General features: G+C 48.0%; 1 protein-coding gene across 1 annotated transcript; it reads left to right on the top strand.

The window, feature by feature from the left end:
• The first annotated feature begins 430 nt into the window (after positions 1–430).
• APOM (apolipoprotein M) lies at positions 431–20,056 on the top strand. The gene is made up of 6 exons (XM_056867031.1): positions 431–559; positions 6,929–7,071; positions 15,224–15,297; positions 18,551–18,649; positions 18,768–18,866; positions 20,016–20,056. The coding sequence occupies exons 1-6, from the start codon at positions 449–451 to the stop codon at positions 20,054–20,056; spliced, it is 567 nt and encodes a 188-aa protein (XP_056723009.1). The 5' UTR covers positions 431–448.
• Positions 20,057–21,233: the final 1,177 nt, after the last annotated feature.

Raw genomic sequence — 21,233 nt, 5'->3', positions numbered from 1 at the left:
CCAAGAGGCAGAGCGAGCAAAGGAGGCCACAGAGACAAGCAAGATCACGACTGTACGGGTGCTGAAAATGTACATATTTATTCAGACTAAATGATCAGAAATTGCCCAAGAAGGCCAAACAAAACAATGAATCCGAAGAACAGATTCGCTGGCCAAACGAACACTGGGAAAATCCCTTCCCTAAACCCAAAAGCTATTCCACCAGTGATCGCAACAGCTCCATAATCACAAATAGCGCTGGACTCAGTAACACCCCCCCCTTGTTCCAGCCAATGGACATTGCGTGGCAGGGTCTTCCTGGATTTCAGGTTCGCCCACAGCTGGAACCAAGGCACAGCCCCAGGTGGACTCTAGACCCTGGAGGGCTAAATATTTAACAAGCAGAGAACAAAGGTGAGCCCGGTAGGATGTTAGTGCAAAAGCGGATGCTCGGAGCAAACCTTCAGTCATGCAGAGCCTGTGGTCCCTTCTCCTCTACCTGTGTGGGCTGCTGGTAGATGTCTTCTCCCTGTGTGAGACGCCGGTGAAGCTTCATGCCAACGAGCTGGACCGAGACCAGGTATCTAACAGTGCAATCCTAAGCACTAGCAGAGTTGCACCCTTCTAAGAGTCTGTTGGAGCCAACAAGCATAGGAGGATGTAACTCTGCTTAGGATGTGGGGTTGCCAACCTCCAGGTACTAGCCGGAGATCTCCTGCTGTTACAACTGATCTCCAGCCGATAGAGATCAGTTCCCCTGGAGAAAATGGCTGCTTTAGCAAGGACTCTATGGCATTGAAGGTCCTCCCCTCCCCAAACCTCGCCCTCCTCAGGCTCCACCCCAACAACCTTCTGCCAGTAGCGAAGAGGGACCTGGCAACCCTATCAGGATGGCACCATAAAAATGCTGGGGTTCTTTGCAGGTGGGTGGAGGGAGTAGCTGAAACCCACTCTTTCCAGGTCTCTCCAGTCAGTGTTAGATGGAAGAATCTCAGAATGAAAATATATCCACTCCACATTGGAGGGCGGGGGGGAGGAGAAAGGTAGGCTATTCCATTATATTAATATTTATTTAAAGTTCTTCCTGAACAATGTAAACAAAACATAAGGTTGAACATTAACGCTGGAGAAGCCTGGACAGATCAGAATCAAGGACTGTCCCTAGACCAACATCCCGGGTCAGCAAAGATGCATCTGGGAAGACCACTGGCAGGATAAGGAAGCAGCCAGTCACCCTTTGTTTGCTAGTCACAGGCACATAACAGCCACGCAGCTTCATTTAGGGATAGTCGTCAAGTTTATTAATACGGTCGACTGACCAATCACGTGCCAACACATCAACATTTCCAGACACAAGAGTTTTGCACCGAAGAATCACAGACTGCCCGTACATATAAAGGTGTAAGGTCAATAAAAGCAACCCCTGGTTAAAATTATCACATTAAAATTTATAAAATTGTAAAATATTCTAACAACCATTCTCTAATAAAGCTCTGTGTATTTTAATAGCAACAGCGCAGAACTTGGCAGTTTGGAGCGTAAGCTGAGGGTCTTCTCCTAATAGGAGCTTCTTTGCCAAAAGCTCAACTGACTCATCAGGGAATTTACCAAGCAGAGGGGAAATAAGCTTTGATCTAACTTCGTGGAAGAATGGGCAACATATCGGTGCATGTTCGATGGTTTCAATGTCCCCTGTTCCACACGGACATAACCTCTCTGATCTAGGGATCTTCTTATATTTCCCTTCTAAAACAGCCAATGGTAGGGCCTGGCATCTGTCAAGGGTAAAGGCCTTCCTATAATTACATTTAGGCATGGTCCTTTCAATATATGGGCCCCAGAAAAAGAACTGCCGCCTTAAACAGAGCTCAGAAACAAATAGGCAACCAATGCAACTGTTTACTGTTGTGCCTAAAACATTACACCAGGTAGATCTGATCAAGGATAATGCACTGGAGATCAGGAATTACTTTTACAGCTTATTCTATTTAATGATACCAGTTTAACAGCACAAGCTGGGATCAAGTCTCTTTAGCCGAAACCAAAAGGATCACACTGTAGTTCAGCATTCATCAACCTTTATACACTTCTAACAATTGTCTTCAATAAAGATACATTTCTAATTTTCCCATGGTGTCACTCTTAACAAGCAGCTCTGCAATAAGCAAGTTCTTTTGCTGGGACGCGAAGGTCCCTTTAACGAGATAACAACTAGCGAAGCAGAGGAAGCCAGCAGTGTTTGGGATGTTGCAGCTTGAGGAATGTTAGTGTATGTGCGTTCTTTATGCAACTAAGTGAATAGAAAGGAAAAGAGAGGAAGGGGGGCAGTTCTTGACACGTGTTTATCTACATGGGTGTCACGTCTAAAAGGAGGATTCCTGCACCTGTTTATGTACACAGGGGCAGTTTATAGTGCCACAGGTAAAAGACCTTTAAATGGGCAACATATCAGTGCATGTTCGATGGTTTCAATGTCCCCTGTTCCACACAGACATAACCTCTCTGATCTAGGGATCTTCTTATATTTCCCTTCTAAAACAGCCGATGGTAGGGCCTGGCATCTGTCAAGGGTAGAGGCCTTCCTATAATTACATTTGGGGATGGTCCTTTCAACATATGGGCCCCAGAAAAAGAACTGCCACCTTAAACAGAGCTCAGAAACAAATAGGCAACCAATGCAACTGTTTACACCATAGGTGTAACATGTGCTCGCCAGCTGACTCCAAACTATCCGTCAGCCATGCTTTGTACAACCTGAAGTTTCTGGATTCTCTTTAAGGGCAGCCCCAAGCAGAGTGTACAGCAGTAGTCTAGACATGATGTCCAATTGCCAAAGCGGCCATTTTCTCCAGGGGAACTGATCTCTATCGGCTGGAGCTCAGTTGTAATAGCAGGAAATCTCCAGCTAGTACCCGGAGGTTGGCAATCCGAATCATGAGTCGGGTGCAGCTTGATGGCACTTTCCACCACCAACTGAATAATCCTTCCCCACTAAAGCCAGACCATTGTAATTCCAGGAAAGTCCAGCCCAGGATGTTATAGCGCCTGAGGAGAAAAATCCAAATGGTGCCTGCCTGAACTGCCTCCCATTTATGGACAATGGACACAATCCACAGGGAAGTTCTCCTGCACAACCCTAATTGAAATGAACAAAAGCCTCATTGACTTAAACAGCCCAGATGAGGGGTTTTTTTTTGGGGGGGGGCTTGTTCTTTTTCTGGACAACTGCCAGGAAAGCAGAAGCCAAGCCTATCCCTCAACCCGCTGCTGCCTCTGGTTAGATCTTTTTCGGCTGCACGTTTTTAGTGAACAGACGGTTTTGTTCTGAGTTCGGTCGCCAGACCCGCCCAAGACTTCCCGGCTCAGCCCTTGGGCCCCTGCAAGAACATGAGGCCAACCGCATATGAAGCTGCCTTGAAACAGCTCATTGGCCCGGCCTGCTCAGGCTTGTCAGCAGCTCTCCAGGGCCTCAGGCAGAGAGACGGCTTTCCCAACGCTTGCTAACACCAGCTGAGGCAACCTGCTAATGGAGAACTGGAGAGAAGAGAGTTTGGGGAGGGGAGGGACCTAGGGATGCCAGCCTCCAGGTGGGACCTGGGGTTCCCTTGGAATTACAGCTCATCTCCAGGCGACAGATATCAGTTCCCCAGGAGAAAATGGATGCTTCGGAGGGCGGGATCTATGGCATTGTACCCCACTGAGGTTCCTCTCCTCCTAGGGTTGCCAGGTCCCTCTTCACCACTGGCAGGAGGTTTTTGGAGTGGAGCTTGAGGAGGGCGGGGTTTGGGGAGGGGAGGGACTTCAATGCCATAGAGTTCAATTGCCAAAGAGGCCATTTTCTCCAGGGGAACTGATCTCTATTGGCTGGAGATCAGTTGTAATAGCAGATTTCCAGCTAGTACCTGGAGGCTGGCAACCCTGTCTCCTCCCCAGGCTCCACCCCAAATCTCCAGGATAGGGTTGCAATTTGCCAGCTCCCTCTTCGCAACCGGCGGGAGATTTTTGGGGTGGAGCCTGAGGAGGGCAGGGTTTGGGGAGGGGAGGGACTTCAATGCCATAGAGTCCAATTGCCAAAGAGGCCATTTTCTCCAGGGGAACTGATCTCTATCAGCTGGAGATCAGTTGTAATAGGAGATCTCCAGCTAGTACCTGGAGGTTGGCAACCCTACTCCAGGAGCTTCCCTGCCTGGATCTGGCAACTGCACCACCACCCCATCCTGTGGATGGCAGGGGGGGGCGAGGACCTGTCAACCCTACTCAGCGGCAGGGCATAGAGCAGGGGTCCTCAAACTTTTTAAGCAGGGGGCCAGTTCACTGTCCCTCAAACACTGTTGGGGGCCGAACTATAGTTTGAAAAAAATATGAACAAATTCCTATTCACACTGCACATATTTTATTTGTAGTGCACAAAAAATAAGAGAAACAATGTAATATTTAAAATGAAGAACCATTTTAATCAACATAAACTTATTATATTTCAATGGGAAGTATGGGCCTGCTTTTGGATAATGAGATGGTCAATATCCGGTTCCATATTTGTCACTGCTAGTCATAGCAAGTGATACAAGTCCATTCTAACTAATAGCCTTGAATACCCCTCTCCTCCATGAATATGTCCACTCCCCTCTTAAAGCCCTCCAAGCTGGCAGCCATCATCACATCCTGGGGCAGGGAGTTCCACCATTTAACTATGTGTTGTGCGAAAAAATACTTCCTTTTATCTGTTTTGAATCTTTGAATGTGGAATCTTTGAATGTGTTTTGAATCTTTGATGTGGAAGACCTCTGCCCAAGACCCTGGAGAGCCACCGCCAGCCTGAGTAGGCAGTACTGAGGGGGACCAGGGGCGCCACCCTGAAATCTCTGTAGCCCTATAAAAGAGCAAAAATCCAGCAGTACCTGAGAGACCAACAGAATTTCTGGCAGGGAATGAGCTTTCGTGAGTCACAGCTCCCTTCTTCAGATACCAATCTCTGAAATCTCCGCAGAGGCTTAGCGGAGGAGTTTCGGCTGGGCGTGCTGAGGGTCCTAGGGCTAACCCCTGGCAGCATCTTTGGCTAAAAGGGCAGGGAGGAGGTGACAAGAAAGACCTCTGAGGCCTGAGACCCCAGAGAGCAGCTGCCAGTCTGAGTGGACGAGGCTGACTCTGACGGACCATCCCAGAGAAGGCGGCGTAAAGCGACCCTCCGGCTTGCTCTACTCCTGCCCCAGGAGGGCAACCCCCAGGCCCAGCATGGCGGTCAGAGCGGTTATCCAAGGGGTCAGTCCAAGACACCAGCTGCCCCCCCCCCATCCTGCTTTCCCAGAAAGAAGGCAGGGAGTTCCTGAGGACCGCGAGAAGTCAGTTAACAACAAGCTGCTCATGGCGGCCCCTTTGCCCTGGCACCGATCCTGGAGTAGGAGGAGGGGGCGAGGTCGCTCTTTCTGGCACAAGGGGCCTGGGGCAGGACTGGCACAGAAAGGAGTTCCTTCAGATGCCTCCCATGGCATGGCATGGCATGGGACAAGCAGGAAGCGGGCACACAGGCTGCCCTCTGAGGTTCGCATCTGAAGATGGGTGTGAACTCAGACCAAGGGGAGGGGGTGAATTCCACCTCAGGATTCTGGGCAAGTCGGTCTCCCCCTGCAACTTCAGCTCCCTTTTCAGAAACCATATAACCAACCCTGCAAGGCAGTTGTGAAGGCACGCCAGGAAGCATCGTCAAAACACAGTCCGCATGCATGCGCACGAACACAACTCTCCCTCCCTCTCCTCAAAGATCTGAATGCTCCAGCCCACCCCACCCCCTCGCAAAACCGCTCCCCAGGCACGTTGAGGGCTGGAAACGGGAGTCTGAAAAGTGTTTCCCCCCCCAACAGGCCGAGAGGGGGAAAGCTCCGCAGGGCGAGGCCTTTCCTGACCTGAAAAGTGTTTTCTCCCCTGGGGGGGGGGCGCTCGGCGGGCTTCGCGGGGCTTGGCAAGGACGAAGGCCTTGGGCGAGGTGCGCTCCTGGTGCCGGAGCCGGCCGGCCAGCAGTCACTAGAGGCCACCCTGCCGCTGGGGCCCGGCGTCCGGGCCATCGGGCAGAGCAGGTCGCGCTTGCTGGGGAAGGCGTGCAGGCAGGCGGCGGCAGCAGCGGCTCCCTCGCTGCAGGTGCGGCCATGCGCAGGAGCCCCGAGCCCAAGCGTGGCAGCTCCTGGCCCTGCCGCAGGCGGAAGCTGAAGCTCTTGTGCAGCGCACCCCAGCCCGCCCGGCCCTCTGCCGCCGTGCTCGCCCACGCCCAGCAGCAGCCGCCGCTGCCAGCATGCCCCAACCTGGCGCCGCAGCACCTGGCAAGCGCCCGCCTGCATCCCGCCCACCGGGAGTGGCGGCCCAGCAGCCCCGGGGCGGCACAGAGCAGGGGGGCGGCTGGACCTGCATCCTCGCAGCTTGTCTCTCTTCCCTCTTCCCTCCCGTGTGTAGGGAGCTGGGAGGAAGTACCTTGCGGCTGCACTCTTTTAAAGGGGCCTGGTTCAGGACCCTGACGGGCCGGATCCGGCCCGCGGGCCGTAGTTTGAGGACCCCTGGCATAGAGTCTGCCCTGGGGAACTGATCCAAGATGTCTGGAGATCAGTTATAACTCCCACCTGAAATTTGGCAACCATGGATCTCTAGACTACGGAGGTTGCTTTCTCTGGAGGAAATGGCAGCTTTGGAAGGTGGACTCTATGGTATCTCACAGCTCCCTCCCTCCCATACCCCCAGTGATCCCCTACTCCATGCCCAGAAGATGGCTAAGATGCCCTCCCTCTCATCATCTGCCTAAGGTCACAGAATCAGCATTGCTGACAGATGGCCATCTAACCTCTTCTTTAGAACCTCTAGGGAAGGAGAGCTTACCACCTCCCCTGCCACTTCTCAGCTGCAAATCACCTCATTTCTGACACCTGTCGCTTGGCTCTAAACGGCTGTCTCCTGGTTCCCTTTGCAGTACTTTGGCACATGGTTCTTCATAGCTGCCGCTTCGTCGTCCCCCTCCTCACTGGAGACCTTCGTCACAACTGACAGCATCATGTTTAATATGACCCACACCGACAACCCAGAGCGGCTGCGGCTGAGAGCTGCCATTCGAATGTGAGTCCCCCCACGACCCCATCTTCTTTCTGGCCGATATATCCTGCTGCGCCTCATCCTTTAGAGCAGCAGGGGTCCCAATGTGTAGGGTTGCCAGGTCCCTCTTCACCACTGGCGGGAAGTTTTTAGGGTGGAGACTGAGGAGGGCAGGGTTTGGGGAGGGGAGGGACTTCAATGCCATAGAGTCCAATGGCCAAAGCGGCCATTTTCTCCAGGGGAACTGATCGCTATCGGCTGAAGATCAGTTGTAATAGCAGGAGATCTCCAGCTATTACCTGGAGGTTGAGGAAAAAATAGACACCACTGTACTAGTATCCAAGGATAAGAAATTCAGTATAGGAGCGAAGAATACTTATAAGTTCAAACAAATATTTATATGCTACCGTGTCTAATACAATACGCACTTCATAAATATACAAAAAGAACCATTCATACAGTTGTAACACACATACACAAAATCATCTCTAGGATGGTGGTGAATGGAAAAAGTTCAATACAAAGGTGCAGTCTCTCTCAAGATATGCTCAACAGTCTTCAGTATTCATCCCATGCAGGTAAGTAGAGGTAATAAATATTAATTCAGGAGGAATAACTTCATGGAGGATACGGCCGTTTCAAATTCTTGACAATTTGAATTCTTCATCAGTCCTTCCTAGTGCAATTTATAATAATTTAAAATTCAAGTTGATCATGATACTATATTATTACAATACAAAAATAAGTTCTATAATAAAATATATACAAAAATACTTACAAGCATTTTCCTCTTATATTGCACATCTTGATAATAAATTACAAAGTGCTGGATATAGTTTAATTCCCACGAAGGGTAAGATTCACAAGTGTAGCCATGTATGCGACGTGAAACTAACTATCTAAATACCTATCCGCTGCGAGAGGCTTCGAAGTTAACTATGTACATCTGTGCCGTCTGAGCCACAAAGCCGACCCTTCTTAAAGGCATACTGCACAATAGTTTAAAGGAAGCAAGACAAGTCGTTTTCTAGGTTTAAACCATATGGGGTAACAGTATTCAAAATGTGTATGAAATATGATTCCTTTTGCCTCAATAGTCTCTCATTGTCTTCCCTGCTGAACCTCTTAGGATTGAGGTGCCAAATCACAAAGAAACGCAAGTCGTTTTCACTATGCCGGAGGCGAAGGAAGTGATCAACTACTGGAGCTGAGGTTATGTGGGATCTGATCCTAGATCTGTGTTCTAATATGCGCGTTTTTATGGCTCGAATGCTAGATCCCATGTAAATCTTGCCACAGGGGCAAAGTAAGCAGTAAACACAGAACTTGGTGTTACAATTAGTAAGGGACCGTAATTGAAAGGTGAAGTTACAGTCGGTCCTTTTAAACTCCTTTACTTCAAGGGAAAAGTTGCACGCAAGGCATCTGTGGCATTTAAAATGTCCCACAGTGGAATGTGTATTGGTGTGATTGTAAATGTCAGAGTGTACTAACCTGTCTTTAATGGAAGCCGTTTTCCTATACCCAATTTTAGGAGGATTGCTACATCCCGGAATGTCAGCCAATAGATGCCAATGTCTCTTAATGGCTTGAGTGATCAATGGAGATAAATGTGTGTATTGTAATGCAAAGGTTAGAGATGAGTCACTCGGCTCCCTGGTTTTAGATTTGTATAATAGATCTTGTCTTTCCAAATTGTTTGCTCTATTTCTGGCCTTATTAATAATATTAGAAGGGTATCCTCGGTTTACTAAAGCAACCGTTAAATTGGTTGCTGGAGGTTGGCAACCCTACCAATGTGGTGCCTCTGGGTGCCACAGTGCCCGCCAGTATCTTTTCTGGCACCCACCGACTAATTTTAAGAAGTGGGTGCCAGGCAGGGTTTTTGCCCAGCAAGGCTTCTGATGTGTGTGTTAAGTGCCATCAAGTCGCTTCCGACTCATGGCGACGCTATGAATGAAAGTCCTCCAAAATGTCCTGTCTTTGACAGCCTTGCTCAGATCTTGCAAACTGAGGGCTGTGGCTTCCTTTATTGAGTCAGTCCATCTCTTGTTGGGTCGTCCTCTTTTCCTTCTGCCCTCCACTTTTCCTAGCATGACTGTCTTTTCCAGTGACTCTTGTCTTCTTCTCATAATGTGACCAAAATACGACAGCCTCAGTCGTTTTAGCTTCTAGGGTCAGTTCAGGCTTGATTTGATCTATAACCCACTGATTTGTTTTTTTGGCAATCCATGGTATCTGTCACACTCTCCTTCAACACCACATTTCAAAGGAATCTATTTTCTTCCTATCAGCTTTCTTCACTGTCCAGCTTTCACACCCATACATAGTAACAGGGAATACGATGGCATGAATTAATCTAATCTTGGTGGCCAGTGACACATCCTTACATTTAAGAATCTTTTCTGGCTCCTTCATGGATGCCCTTCCTAGGCTTCTGATAGGCTACTGGAAATTTGATTGACTATGCAGATTTTAAAAATGTTGCTTTGGCAGCAGCTGGCACCACAGCACGAGGATCCGCACTGTGTTACCGAAGCGAAGCTGTGGCAGCCATTTTGTGTCTGGCTTCACCAGCGTAGTGTAGTGGTTAGGAGTGGTGGACTCTAATCTGGAGCCAGGTTTGATTCCCCACTCCTCCACATGAGCGGCAGACACTAATCTGGTGAACCGGGTTGATTTCCCCACTTCTGCACATGAAGCTAGCTGGGTGACCTTGGGCTAGTCACCGTTCTCTCCAAACTCTCTCAGCCCCACCTACCTCACAGGTAGGATTGCCAACTGCCAGGTAGTAGCAGGAGATCTCCTGCTAATTCAACTGATCTCCAGCCGATAGAGATCAGATCACCTGGAGAAAAATGGCCGCTTTGGCAATTGGACTCTATGGCATTGAAGCCCCTCCCCTCCCCAAACCCTGCCCTCTTCAGGCTCCACCCCCAAAATCTCCAGCTGGTTGCAAAGAGGGACCTGGCAACCCTACTCCGGAGAGCCTATCTAACAAGGGGAAGGGAAGGAGATTGTAAGCCGGTTTGATTCTCCTTAAAAGGTAGAGAAAGTTGGCATATAAAAACCAACTCTTCTTCTTTGCCAATTGGACTCTATGGCATTGACATCCCTCCCTTCCCCAAACTTCACTCCCCTCAGGCTCCGCCCCAAAAACCTCCCACCAGTGGCAAAGATGAACCTGGCAACCCTACACCAATAGCAGGTCCACGGGGTGCTTTAAGGAGGAGGAAATGGCATGGAGGGGAAAGCCGCCACTGCTTTTATCCTTATTCCTCAGTTGTGAGGAGAAAAGGGCACATGTGAGTCTAGGAGGCACAAAGCCCTTGTGCTATCGCCCAAGAAATGAGGACTTGGTAATGTGTAATGTGTAAATTTTGTTTATTTATTTATTTCATTGATACCCTGCCTTTCTCCCCAACGGAGACCCAAAGCAGCTTACATTAATTCCCTTCCCCTCCATTTTATCCTCACAACAGCCCTGTGAGGTAGGTTAGGCCGAGAATCACACTGGCATTCACTACTAGTAACCCGGTGAGCAGGGGGAAAGCTTCCAGGCCAGAGGTCGTGCTTCCCAAGGAAGCCCCCCGGGATCTCTAACTGATACCCACATTCATTCTTTGCCATCTCCACGCACATCTGTTTAGCCAGATGTTCAAACCCATCCCGTCTCAACCATCGGCCACTCGTCCTCTCTCTAATAAACCCAGCCACCTGCGCCTCCATTCCTTTTTGAGGGGGGGAAAGCAGGGCGAGGCGTTGCCAACGAAAGGTGGAACAAAAATGTGTGACAATAATGATATGATAATGATCTGTGGTCATGTTGTTGGGCAACAGCAGCGAAGGCTTATGGAAGCTTGCCAGGATGACTGCTTTTGGAAGCCTGCCAAATTCAAACATGTCACAGTCTGTAACAGCAGCAATTGTCACTGAAAAGGAATGTGGCATCCAGTAGCCTTAGAAACAGAACTAGCTATTTTTCGCAGCATGTATTTTTAACCCTCCCTTCCTCAGTGGAGCTTAGAGCAACAAACGTTGGGCTAAAACGCATGGTCGCTTTATCCTCCTTTAATCCCTGATTTAGCCAGGATTGAACGCACATTAGGCGAAACGCATGGGTTCGATCCTGGCTGAATCCTGGCTGAAACAGGAATTAAAGGAGGATAAAGCGACCATGCGTTTTCGCCCATGGTTCTCCTATCCTCCCTCCGCTTTATCCTCACAATGACTCTGTGAGGTAGGTAACTGCCCGTTCCTGAAGGGGGGCCTAAATGCCCACTGGAGCCGGCGTCCGCACCACTTGCACTGTGCAAACTGGCACAGACGCCGGCGTAGGGAGCCATATGCCCCCCACCCCCAGATCCCAGTGGCTGCGCAGTGCTTGGATGGTGGTGCGGCCTCCCGCCAGCATTTTCTCAGCGTATCTCCCTACACCAGCGTCCTAGGAGGTATTCCCTGGGGCATACCTGGGGGTGGAGTTGCCTTTAGGCAGCTAACCTCTTTCGCCCTGGGAACACCCCCCCTCGCTGCGGCATTGGTACGCCAGCTATTTTGCTGGTGTAGCCTCGCTAAAGGCAATGGGTTGCCAGACTCCAAGTGGTTAATTATTTAATTATCACAAAATTCCACTAATGGTGCTGGTATAGTTATTTCAAAAGTAATACAGCTTTTGTGTAAAAAGTAATACAGCTTTTTTTTATTACTACCGGGTAATAAGCTGAGGAAAGCAATATGAAACATGTTTGATATCCGGAGGACACGTCCTTATTACACCTGGTATCCTTCTGGATAAGGTTCATTTTTTTCAACATTTTGGATGAATTAGATAAGTGTTAGCAACCTTGTTGCATCCCCGTGCTTGGGGACACAAAGTTCATTTAGCACTAGTATACATTGTCTGCAATCCACAAAGAAAATTGACATGTGCTACTTGCAATTCATGAATGAATGAAACTGACAAGTTGTTACTATTGTGGAATCTCCAGACGGGAACCTTTAGAATTATAACGGACAGACTGATAAAGGACGGACTGGAATATTTTGGGTTATTTTTTGTTGGTTTGATTTACATGTATATGAAATTGGAAGTGTGACATTAACAGTGCTGTGTTGTGGTTTCATTGAAAAATAACATAATAACCAAAATGGTTTTTCTTTGTGTTCTGTTTTGCTTTGTTTTATCCATAAGTATATATGATTGGAAGTGCAATGTGAACACTGTTGTATTTTGAGCTTATTGACAAATAACAGACAAAGATTGTGGTCTAAAAAGATTTGTTTATTTTTTTTCTTGGAATAAGAGTTGAGCAAGTGTGCTGTATTACTTTTGAAACTCCAGGTGGTGGCTGGAGATCTCCCGCTATTACAACTGATCGCCAGCTGATAGAGATCAGTTCCCCTGGAGAAAATGGCCACTTTGGCAATTGGACTCTATGGCATAAAAGTCCCTCCCCAAACCCTGCCCTCCTCAGGCTCCGCCCCCCCAAATCTCCAGGTATTTCCCTACCTGGAGCTGGCAACCCTATTGCAAGCCCAACAGCCTCCTGTGTTGGAGACTCCCTGGATTCAAGGAGCCAGCGTGGTGTAGTGGTTAAGAGCGGTGGTTTGGAGCAGTGGAGTCTGACCGGGAGAACCGGGTTTGATTCCCCACTCCTCCACATGAGTGGTGGAGGCTAATCTGGTGAACTGGATTTGTTTCCCCACTCCTACACATTAAGCCAGCTGGGTGACCTTGGGCTAGTCACACACTCTCAGCCCCACCTACCTCACAGGGTGTCTGTTGTGGGGAGGGGAAGGGAAGGTGATTGTAAGCCGGTTTGAGTCTCCCTTAAATGGTAGAGAAAGTCGGCATATAAAAACCGGCTCTTCTTCTTCTTCTCCTGGATTCTTCTTCTGAAGCACCGCCTTATTCAGTGAGGTGGAGGAAAACCAGGATTGGCTATTGGCTTGGGAGAGGCAGTGAATGGGAGCCAGGAAGCCTACTTATGGGAGCCATATTGGGGATTACCCTGGACTAGTTCTTGGTGGAAGACTTGGGTGCCATTGGGCCAGTCACTCTCTCTCAGCCTAACCTAATGTACAGGGTTGTTGTAAGGATTAAAAAACGAGGAGGGGGAAGAACCATGCACGTTGCTAGGGTTGCCAACCTCCAGGTGGTGGCTGGAGATCGCACACTATTACAGTGATGGCGAACCTTTTAGAGATCGAGTGCCCAAACTGCAACCGAAAACCCACTTATTTATCGCCGAGTGCCAATGCGGCAATTTAACCTGAATACCACCCCCACAGGGGGCCAAGAAGGAGAGGCTAGGGTTGCCAAGTTCCTCTTCGCCATGAGTGGGAGGTTTTTGGGGTGGCGCCTGAGGAGGGCGGGGTTTGGGGAAGGACTTCAGTGCCATAGAGTCCAATTGCCAAAGTGGCAATTTTTTCCAGGGGAACTGATCTCTATTGGTTGGAGATCACTCGGGGCGGGGCAGAGCCAGAAAGGCCAGCAGCTTGGAGGAACCGTGCATGCCGGCAGAGAGGGCTACACGTGCCGGAAGTGGCACGCGTGCCATAGGTTCGCCAACACGGCACTATTACAATTGATCTCCAGGCAACAGAGATCAGTTGACTAGGAGAAAATGGCCATTTTGGAAGGTAGACTCGATGGCATTATACCCCCTTGAAGTCCCTCCCTAAACGCCACCCTCCACCCCCAAAATGCCCAGGTATTTTCCAACCTGGAGCTGGCGATCCTATAACAGTGCCCTGACCTTCCTTAAAGAAGGGCAGGCAGGCAGACAGACAGAATGGTGATGCTTTTGTTTTTAAGCTGTTGTGTTATGTATGCCTATGTCAATGAGGAAATAAGTTTCTCTTGGCTTTTTTTTTAATGTTGGGAACGGCCTTTGGCCCACCCTTGATGTGGGGGTGTAAAGGGAATACACCCTGCATTGCCTTTTGCTACAATACGGCGCAACATTGGCTCAAACTTTAATTCAGGCTGCGGCCTAGTTACCCCTAGCACATGCATTTCAAAGCTCCGTTTGTAGTCTGTGAGAGCGGGGGGGGGGGGGAGGGACTCTCTCAAACCCCCTTCCCTTTGAAGCTTGCTCACTGATGGCCCATCTGTCTCCAAGGTGACACATCCTGTCACACCTTAGCCCTCGCTGACTCTTGGGATCTCCTGATAATTTGCATTGGCTGCAGGAATGCAACTTATCCCTTGTCTTCAAAGAGTTGGCTAGTGACATGACAAATATGAAATTGGTTTATTGTTTTCCTGAGGAATTCATGGGCCGCCTGATAAACCGGCGGACGAATTCGGAAGGTATAAGAATAAACTTCTTTCGATATCGTTTTATGGAGTTTTTGGGGACATGCTGGCATGGCCTCATGCGGCATCACTTTGCCCCAGGGAGAAGGGGCAAGATGGGAACAATCCTTGCAATTGGAAATCTGGTAACGACTTGGCTGCAAGTCCTTTTTGTCTTTATAACCTCTTGCAAAGCCTCGCCTATTGCTTAGGAATTACTGTGTAGTTAACAATTGTTTAGACTTCCTTGTTTTCATGCTATTTTGCCCTCACGAATATTTTACTCTTTCTGTAATGAGCACGTTTCTTTAGAATAAAAATCTTTGACTTTATTTTAAAGTCTGTGGAAACCCTTTTTGGTCTCAAGGCTAAATCCAAGTGCCTGAATATATATATATATATATATATATATATATATATATATATATATATATATATATGTGTGTGTGTGTGTGTGTGTGTGTGTGTGTGTGTGTGTGTGTGTGTGTGTGTGTGTGTAAACCACCTACCTTTTGTAACTTTTGCTGACAGCTACTCTCCCTGACTGAGTCTCTACTCTGCAGGGCTGGCGTTGTCTTTTTGGTCTTTTGGAAACCAGCTGGGGGGAAGAATTGCTCTTAGCTCTTCCCTGGGAAAGCTAACCTTTTGGAACTAAGAGCTGGTGGCAGAATCTACCTACATTGTGCTTTAGGGGGAATCCTGAAGCCCAGTGGGAAGTTTGGGTTTTCTTAGGAAAACATTTGGCAACTTTTGACCTAAAGAGGAACCGGCCTGCTGGAGAGCAGACCGGGTCTCCTCGACAGGGGGCAGGCAGTCTATAAATTTGTAAATAAAGACATATATGCCCTCATTAATTTTTCCCTGTCTATTTTCCAGGAAGGCAGGCCAGTGTGTTCCCCGGTCATGGGTTTACTTGGTTATGGAGAAGAGTACTGATCTGACCACAGAAGGTAAGATGCTGTGCCCATGCCCCCAGATTGTCAGAGCCAAGGTCAGAAGAATTGCGTGGTACAGCCCTACTAGGATTGTGAAGCACAGATTTAGTCTGAGCGAAATAGTAGATTTATCGTGGGAATTAATATCTGGAAACTAGGTCCACTATGCTATGCTGCAGAAAACATCAATTTAGATCCTAACACATCAAAATGAATAACTGATGTTAAAAAAAAAATCAGTCTGACAGGCAGAACTTATAAGTGAGTGATTAGTCACTCCTGCATCAAACCTCTAAAGTTTTATGAAAGGTATCAGTCCAACAGGTAAAACAATTACTTGGTCATTTATAAATGTTAGATTGATGCCATTTCATCAAGCTTTTGAGCTTTCCATCTCCATTTATTTGCCGTTATTCCAAGGAATATACATGGTTCTCTCATCCTCTTTCATCCTCACAACAGCCCTGCAAGGTAGGCTAAGCTGAGGGAAAGCAGTTGGCCCAAGGTTACCCAGCAAGATTCCTGCCTGGATGGGGAGCTGAATCCAGGGCTCTTCATTCCAACATTAACCACTACAACAGCTTTCTTTCTTTCTAGAGATATGTCATAATCTGGTTTATTATTTTGGTACACATAAGGGCCCTCAGAGCGGCACAGAGTGGTAAGCTGCAGTACTGCAGTCCAAGCTCTGCTCACGACCTGAATTCGATCCCGATGGAAGTCGGTTTCAGGTAGCCGGCTCGAGGTTGACTTGGCCTTCCATCCTTCTGAGGTCGGTAAAATGAGTACCCAGCTTGCTGGGGATAAAGGGAAGATGACTGGGGAAGGCACTGGCAAACCACCCCATAAACAAAGTCTGCCTAGTAAACGTTGGGATGTGACGTCACCCCATGGGTCAGGAATGACCCGGTGCTTGCACAGGGGACCTTTTCCTTTATCTTTCCACCCAGTTTGCTATCAGACTTTACCTGTAAGGACCACATTATACCAGTCCTGAAGCTCATGTGGTCTCTGCCCATTTGTTTCTGGGTCTCCAAGTGCTGGGGCTTACCTGGAAAGCCCTTCACGAATTGGGGCTCAACTGGTGAATGGTTTTTCCTGATATGAACCTGTGCAGCGATTTCGCTCCTCACCACAGGGTCTCCTAATAGCCCCCTCACTCTCAAATGTACGTCAACGATGGCCCATGTCCAGGCCTTTCTGTTGCTGCTCTGCTGTTATGGATAGTCTCCTAGAGAGGGTGAGGCAGACACCTACCCTGAAGGTCTTCCAGCAGAGCTATAAGACAGAACTGTTTAAAAGAGATGATGGGGCAACTTGAATGGGCTTGGTCTTCATTATTTTAATTAACTGTTTTTACTCTCTGTTTTTAATGACTTTTTAATTACCCGTTTTAACAATGTAATTAATTTTAGTATTAATATTTATGTGTTTCATTGAGCGTTTCTCACCCATCTTGGGTCCCAGCTGTGCATGTAAAAAGGTGGGGTATCCAAATGGGCCAAACAAATAAAGGCTCTGTATAGCTCACAATTCCTGACCTGGATGGCCCAGGCTAGCCTGATCTCGTCAGATCTCAGAAGCTAAGCAGGGTCAGCCCTGCTTAGTATTTGGATGGGAGACCACCAAGGAATACCAGGGTTGCTGTGCAGAGGAAGGCACTGGCAAACCACCTCTGTTAGTCTCTTGCTATGAAAACCCCAAAAGGGGTCACCATAAGTCGGCTGCGACTTGATGGCACTTTACACACATAGCTCACAATGGTGTTTTATGCAAGGTCGCTTTAACCTCCTTTATTCCCTGTTTCAGCCAGGATCAAATTTTTCAGTATGCACAATATCTCATTCCTTGGAAGCTCAACACTGTTTCGAAGCAAAACGAATCCGGCTTTTCCCATTCCTCTTCTGGCCCGAATTAAACCATTCCTCCTGGCTCATTCCGGAGTCACAGAGTGTGCATACTCCGTTCTTGGGTTGAGCTTCCCCGCGCCATCACGCCCCACCCTTTTCCAACCCCCTCCTCAAAGCAGCATGCCGATGGTTAAACAGGGAAACTGGCTTCTCTCACAGCCAGTCACAAAGCAGTGTGTAAAGAGGCCGGAATTCAAGTGCTTCCTGCTACCTCGGAGCTCTTTCTGAGCAAAAGAAAGGCTTTTTAAAAACAAGGCTTAGATTTCTCCCCCTCCCTTTCAGGTAGCTCCATTTTTTGTTCTTAAAATGCTTTTTTTATGCAGCAGTTGGGTTTGGAGGGAAGGAAATCTTCTCTCACAGGGAGGACTGCGAAGTAAGCCAATTACAGAGCAGCATTTAAAGGGGTGGGACTTGATTTGAGCTTGGAAGACTGCTTTTCTGTATTCATGGTTTGATTAGCACACCGTTTCGTCCCTGATCATTCAAGCCAATGCATACAGTTTCCCCCAACCCGGGTTACTTTAATGTGCAATGAACCCAGGTCCAAGCAGGGAGATCCAACTCATGCATAAAAGACCAATGTGTTGGGTTTCCATTACAAATTCTCCCCTCTGCTTTATCGTTTTAAATATCTGAACTTTTTTCTGGGGTGTACGGAGTTAGCCCTAGTCAAACTATCGCTTGAGGATAGGGAGGCTGCCTTATCCCATGCAATTACAAAATTCTGCTTTTTAGCCATTAAGAAGAGAAACACACTCACAAGTAAGGGTTGGATTAATGGTCTCATTTACACAGTACTAATGTATATTGTAGCTGAGGTTCGCATAATTCACTTATGACAGCTATATAGTTATCCTTATCTTGTTCATTCAATTGGGTTTTTTTTCTTTTTATAACAATTGACTGTAATTTGTATATATGCTGGTCTTTGTAACAATAAAGATTGATTACAAATTCTTGCCATAAATCTACCTCCATATACAGTTACTCGGTATGGCTCAATCTTCACTCTACTTGAGCGCAGCTATCTTGGTAGATGAGATAGAAACGAGGGAAGAAAGCATTCGGACTAGGGTTGCCAGCTCTTGGTTGAGGAAAATCCTTGCAGATTTTGCATGTGGAGTCTAGGGAGGGAGCTTGCAGGCTGTAATGCTGTAGAGTCCACCCTCCCTCCGAACCAACCATTTCCTCCATGGGAACTGATCTCTATCGTCTGGAGATCAGTTGTAATCCCTGGAGATCTCCGGGTTCACCTGGAGGCTGGCAAACCTAATTCAAACATGGGGTTCTCCGCGCCCCTATGCATTTTGCAGTGGTAAAATCCTGACAGATCACTGTCTCTAAATCCAACACTCCAGGGCGGCCTCACATGCAGACAGAGTTGTTCTCTACCAAATGTCCTGACGTCATCATGGTCAAGGAAACAGACCAAGGCTACGAGAGGATCCTCCTGTACTGTGAGTTCTTTGTCAAGACTTCTGGGTCCGCTGGACAGGAAGTGGACTTTGATAGGCTAGGGGTTCAGGAGCCAAGAATCCCGAGTAACTCCTTTCTCCCTTCCTCTCCCCTCACCAGCCCGGACCCTCCACCCTGCTGAAAACTGTATCACTGCTTTCAAGAGCCAAGCTTCCTGCTTTGATATGGGCGAATTCCTGCTGATTCCCCGAACTCTAGGTAAGTGTTGCTTGTGAATCTAGCACTGACAAGGTCCTACCTGATGAACCAGCACTGTTCCCTTGGGGCAGAAGACCAGTGTCTACTTTTCAAAGTGATGTAGTTGCCTTCATGTTTGCTCCTACAGCATGGTGTAGCGATTAAGAGCGGTAGTTTGGAGTGGTGGACTCTGATCTGGAGAACTAAGTCGATTTCCCACACCTCCACATGAGCGGCGGAGGCTAATCTGGTGAACCGGGTTGGTTTCCCCACTCCTCCACATGAAGCCAGTTGGGTGACCTTGGGCTAGTCACATTCTCTCAGTCCCGCCTACCTCACAGGGTGTCTGCTGTGGGGAGGGGAAGGGAAGGTTTGTAAGCCGGTTTGATTCTGCCTTAAGTGGTAGAGAAAGTCAGCATATAAAAACCAACTCTTCTTCTTCTACAGTCAGCAGCCAGAGCTTGATAGCGCTGGGGCCAAATGTAGCCACTTGAAGGGTACCCTCTGCCCCCTTCTGCCTAATTGCCAACCCAGAACCTAAAAAGGAATGTGGGGAAAGTAGTGACTTCCGACAGAAAGCTCTCAGCCAGGTAGATGAGGAAGGAATGCAAGCATCCTTGCTCACAGCCCTTTCTGAAAATACTCGTCAGCCAGGATTAAATAACCATAATTATCACAAACTGCCTTGAATCTGGGAAGACAGAACATTGATTGGCCAACCACATACCTAACAGTCATGTGAATGTCCAGCAATCTGCTATCAGGGATGCTTTAGGCTGATCCTGCATTGAGCCAGGGGGTTGGACTAGATGGCCTGTATGGCCCCTTGCAACTCTAATGATTCCATCATACAAGCCTGGAGGAGAGGTCTTTGCTCAGATGCTCATACAATCTTCCAACTTCACAAAGTCTTCCCTCTTTCTCGGCCAAAAGCAGCAGCTCTTTAGTACTTGATGGAAAAGCCGTGTGTGTGCCTTGCGTCCTCATTTCAAGAAGTCCTACGCTGCCAGGGATTACAGTACCAGAGGTCCCTGTGTGTTTTGTGACAGTGTCAAACAGTTATGTCAAGCTAACTAAATATTCATCTGGATTCCAAAGGCTAGAGACACACCAAAAAGGCTGGACATTCCTGTTGTAAAATAACCCTTCCACTTCTGTTGTCTCTCCCAGGTGCCTGTGAATTTCAAGAATCTCAAACCGAACACTCTTAGGTAAGATAAACCATCCTGTCCCAGGGCACAAACACAATTTCCCCCCACCCATCCTAGAAGTACATTCTCCCTGTTCTAAGGGCTAAGCAAGACCAGGAATCGTAATTAGGGTCTCCCCAGTTCATTAAACATTGTTAATAGCCCTCTGGATATTTTTAATTTCAGGGCAAATTCCAGTGTGGAGGCTCAGGGAACATTTAAATTGTGGGGGGGGGGGGAGAGAGGTTGGGAAAGGGAAGGGTGATTATGCCCTGGGCCTGCAGTGTGGATCAGAATTCCTCCTCCCCTTTCCCCACCATGGCTGCTGTTAACAACTCAAAAAATCACAAGAAACTTGTGCTTAGGGCGGGCTCAGCGGTGGTAGTGGAGATGGCCCAGCAGTAGAGTCTGACAGACATGCGGAAGATCCCAGGTTAACTTCCCAGCAACCCGTTAAAAAGATCAGGCTGCAAGGGGAGTGAAAGACCTGGGCTGCTGCCAATCAGCATGAACATTATTACTGACACTGATAGATCCAGGGTCTGATTCACCATTAGGCAGCCTCCTGAGGTCATTTCCCCGTGGTGTGTCTCATGTGGCCTCTAAAACAACAAAGTTATTTAACAACCCATTTCGTTCATCTAGAACAGGGGCTTCCTAGCTGCATTCGAGGGGACCCTGGGGATTCCTGCACAATTTATGAAAGGTTTACAATAGAAGTTTATAAAATCATGCATGGTATGGAGACAGTGGACAGGGAGATTTTGTCCCTCATAATACTAGTACAAGGGGTCATCTGCTGAAACTGGAGGGTGAGAGATTCAAAACGGACAAAAGGAAGTATTTCTTCACACAATGCATAGTTAAATTGTGGAACTCCCTGCCCCAAGATGGTGATGGCTGCCAACTTGGAAGGCTTTAAGAGTGGACATGTTCATGGAGGAGAGGGCTATTCATGGCTACTAGTAAAAATGGATACTAGTCATGATGCATACCTATTCTCTCCAGGAGCAGAGGAGCATGCCTATTATATTAGGTACTTTGGAACACATCAGAACATTAAAAAAGCCCATGCTGGATCAGACCAAGGCCCATCAAGTCCAGCAGTCTGTTCACACAGTAGCCAACCAGGTGCCTCTAGGAACCCCACAAAAAACTGCAGCAGCATTATCCTGCCTCTGTTCTACAGCACCTAATA

The sequence above is a fragment of the Euleptes europaea genome, chromosome 1 (genome assembly GCF_029931775.1).
Source record: "Euleptes europaea isolate rEulEur1 chromosome 1, rEulEur1.hap1, whole genome shotgun sequence".
Classification (NCBI taxonomy): Eukaryota; Metazoa; Chordata; class Lepidosauria; order Squamata; family Sphaerodactylidae; genus Euleptes; species Euleptes europaea.
This window is presented reverse-complemented; position numbering and strand designations above follow the sequence as displayed.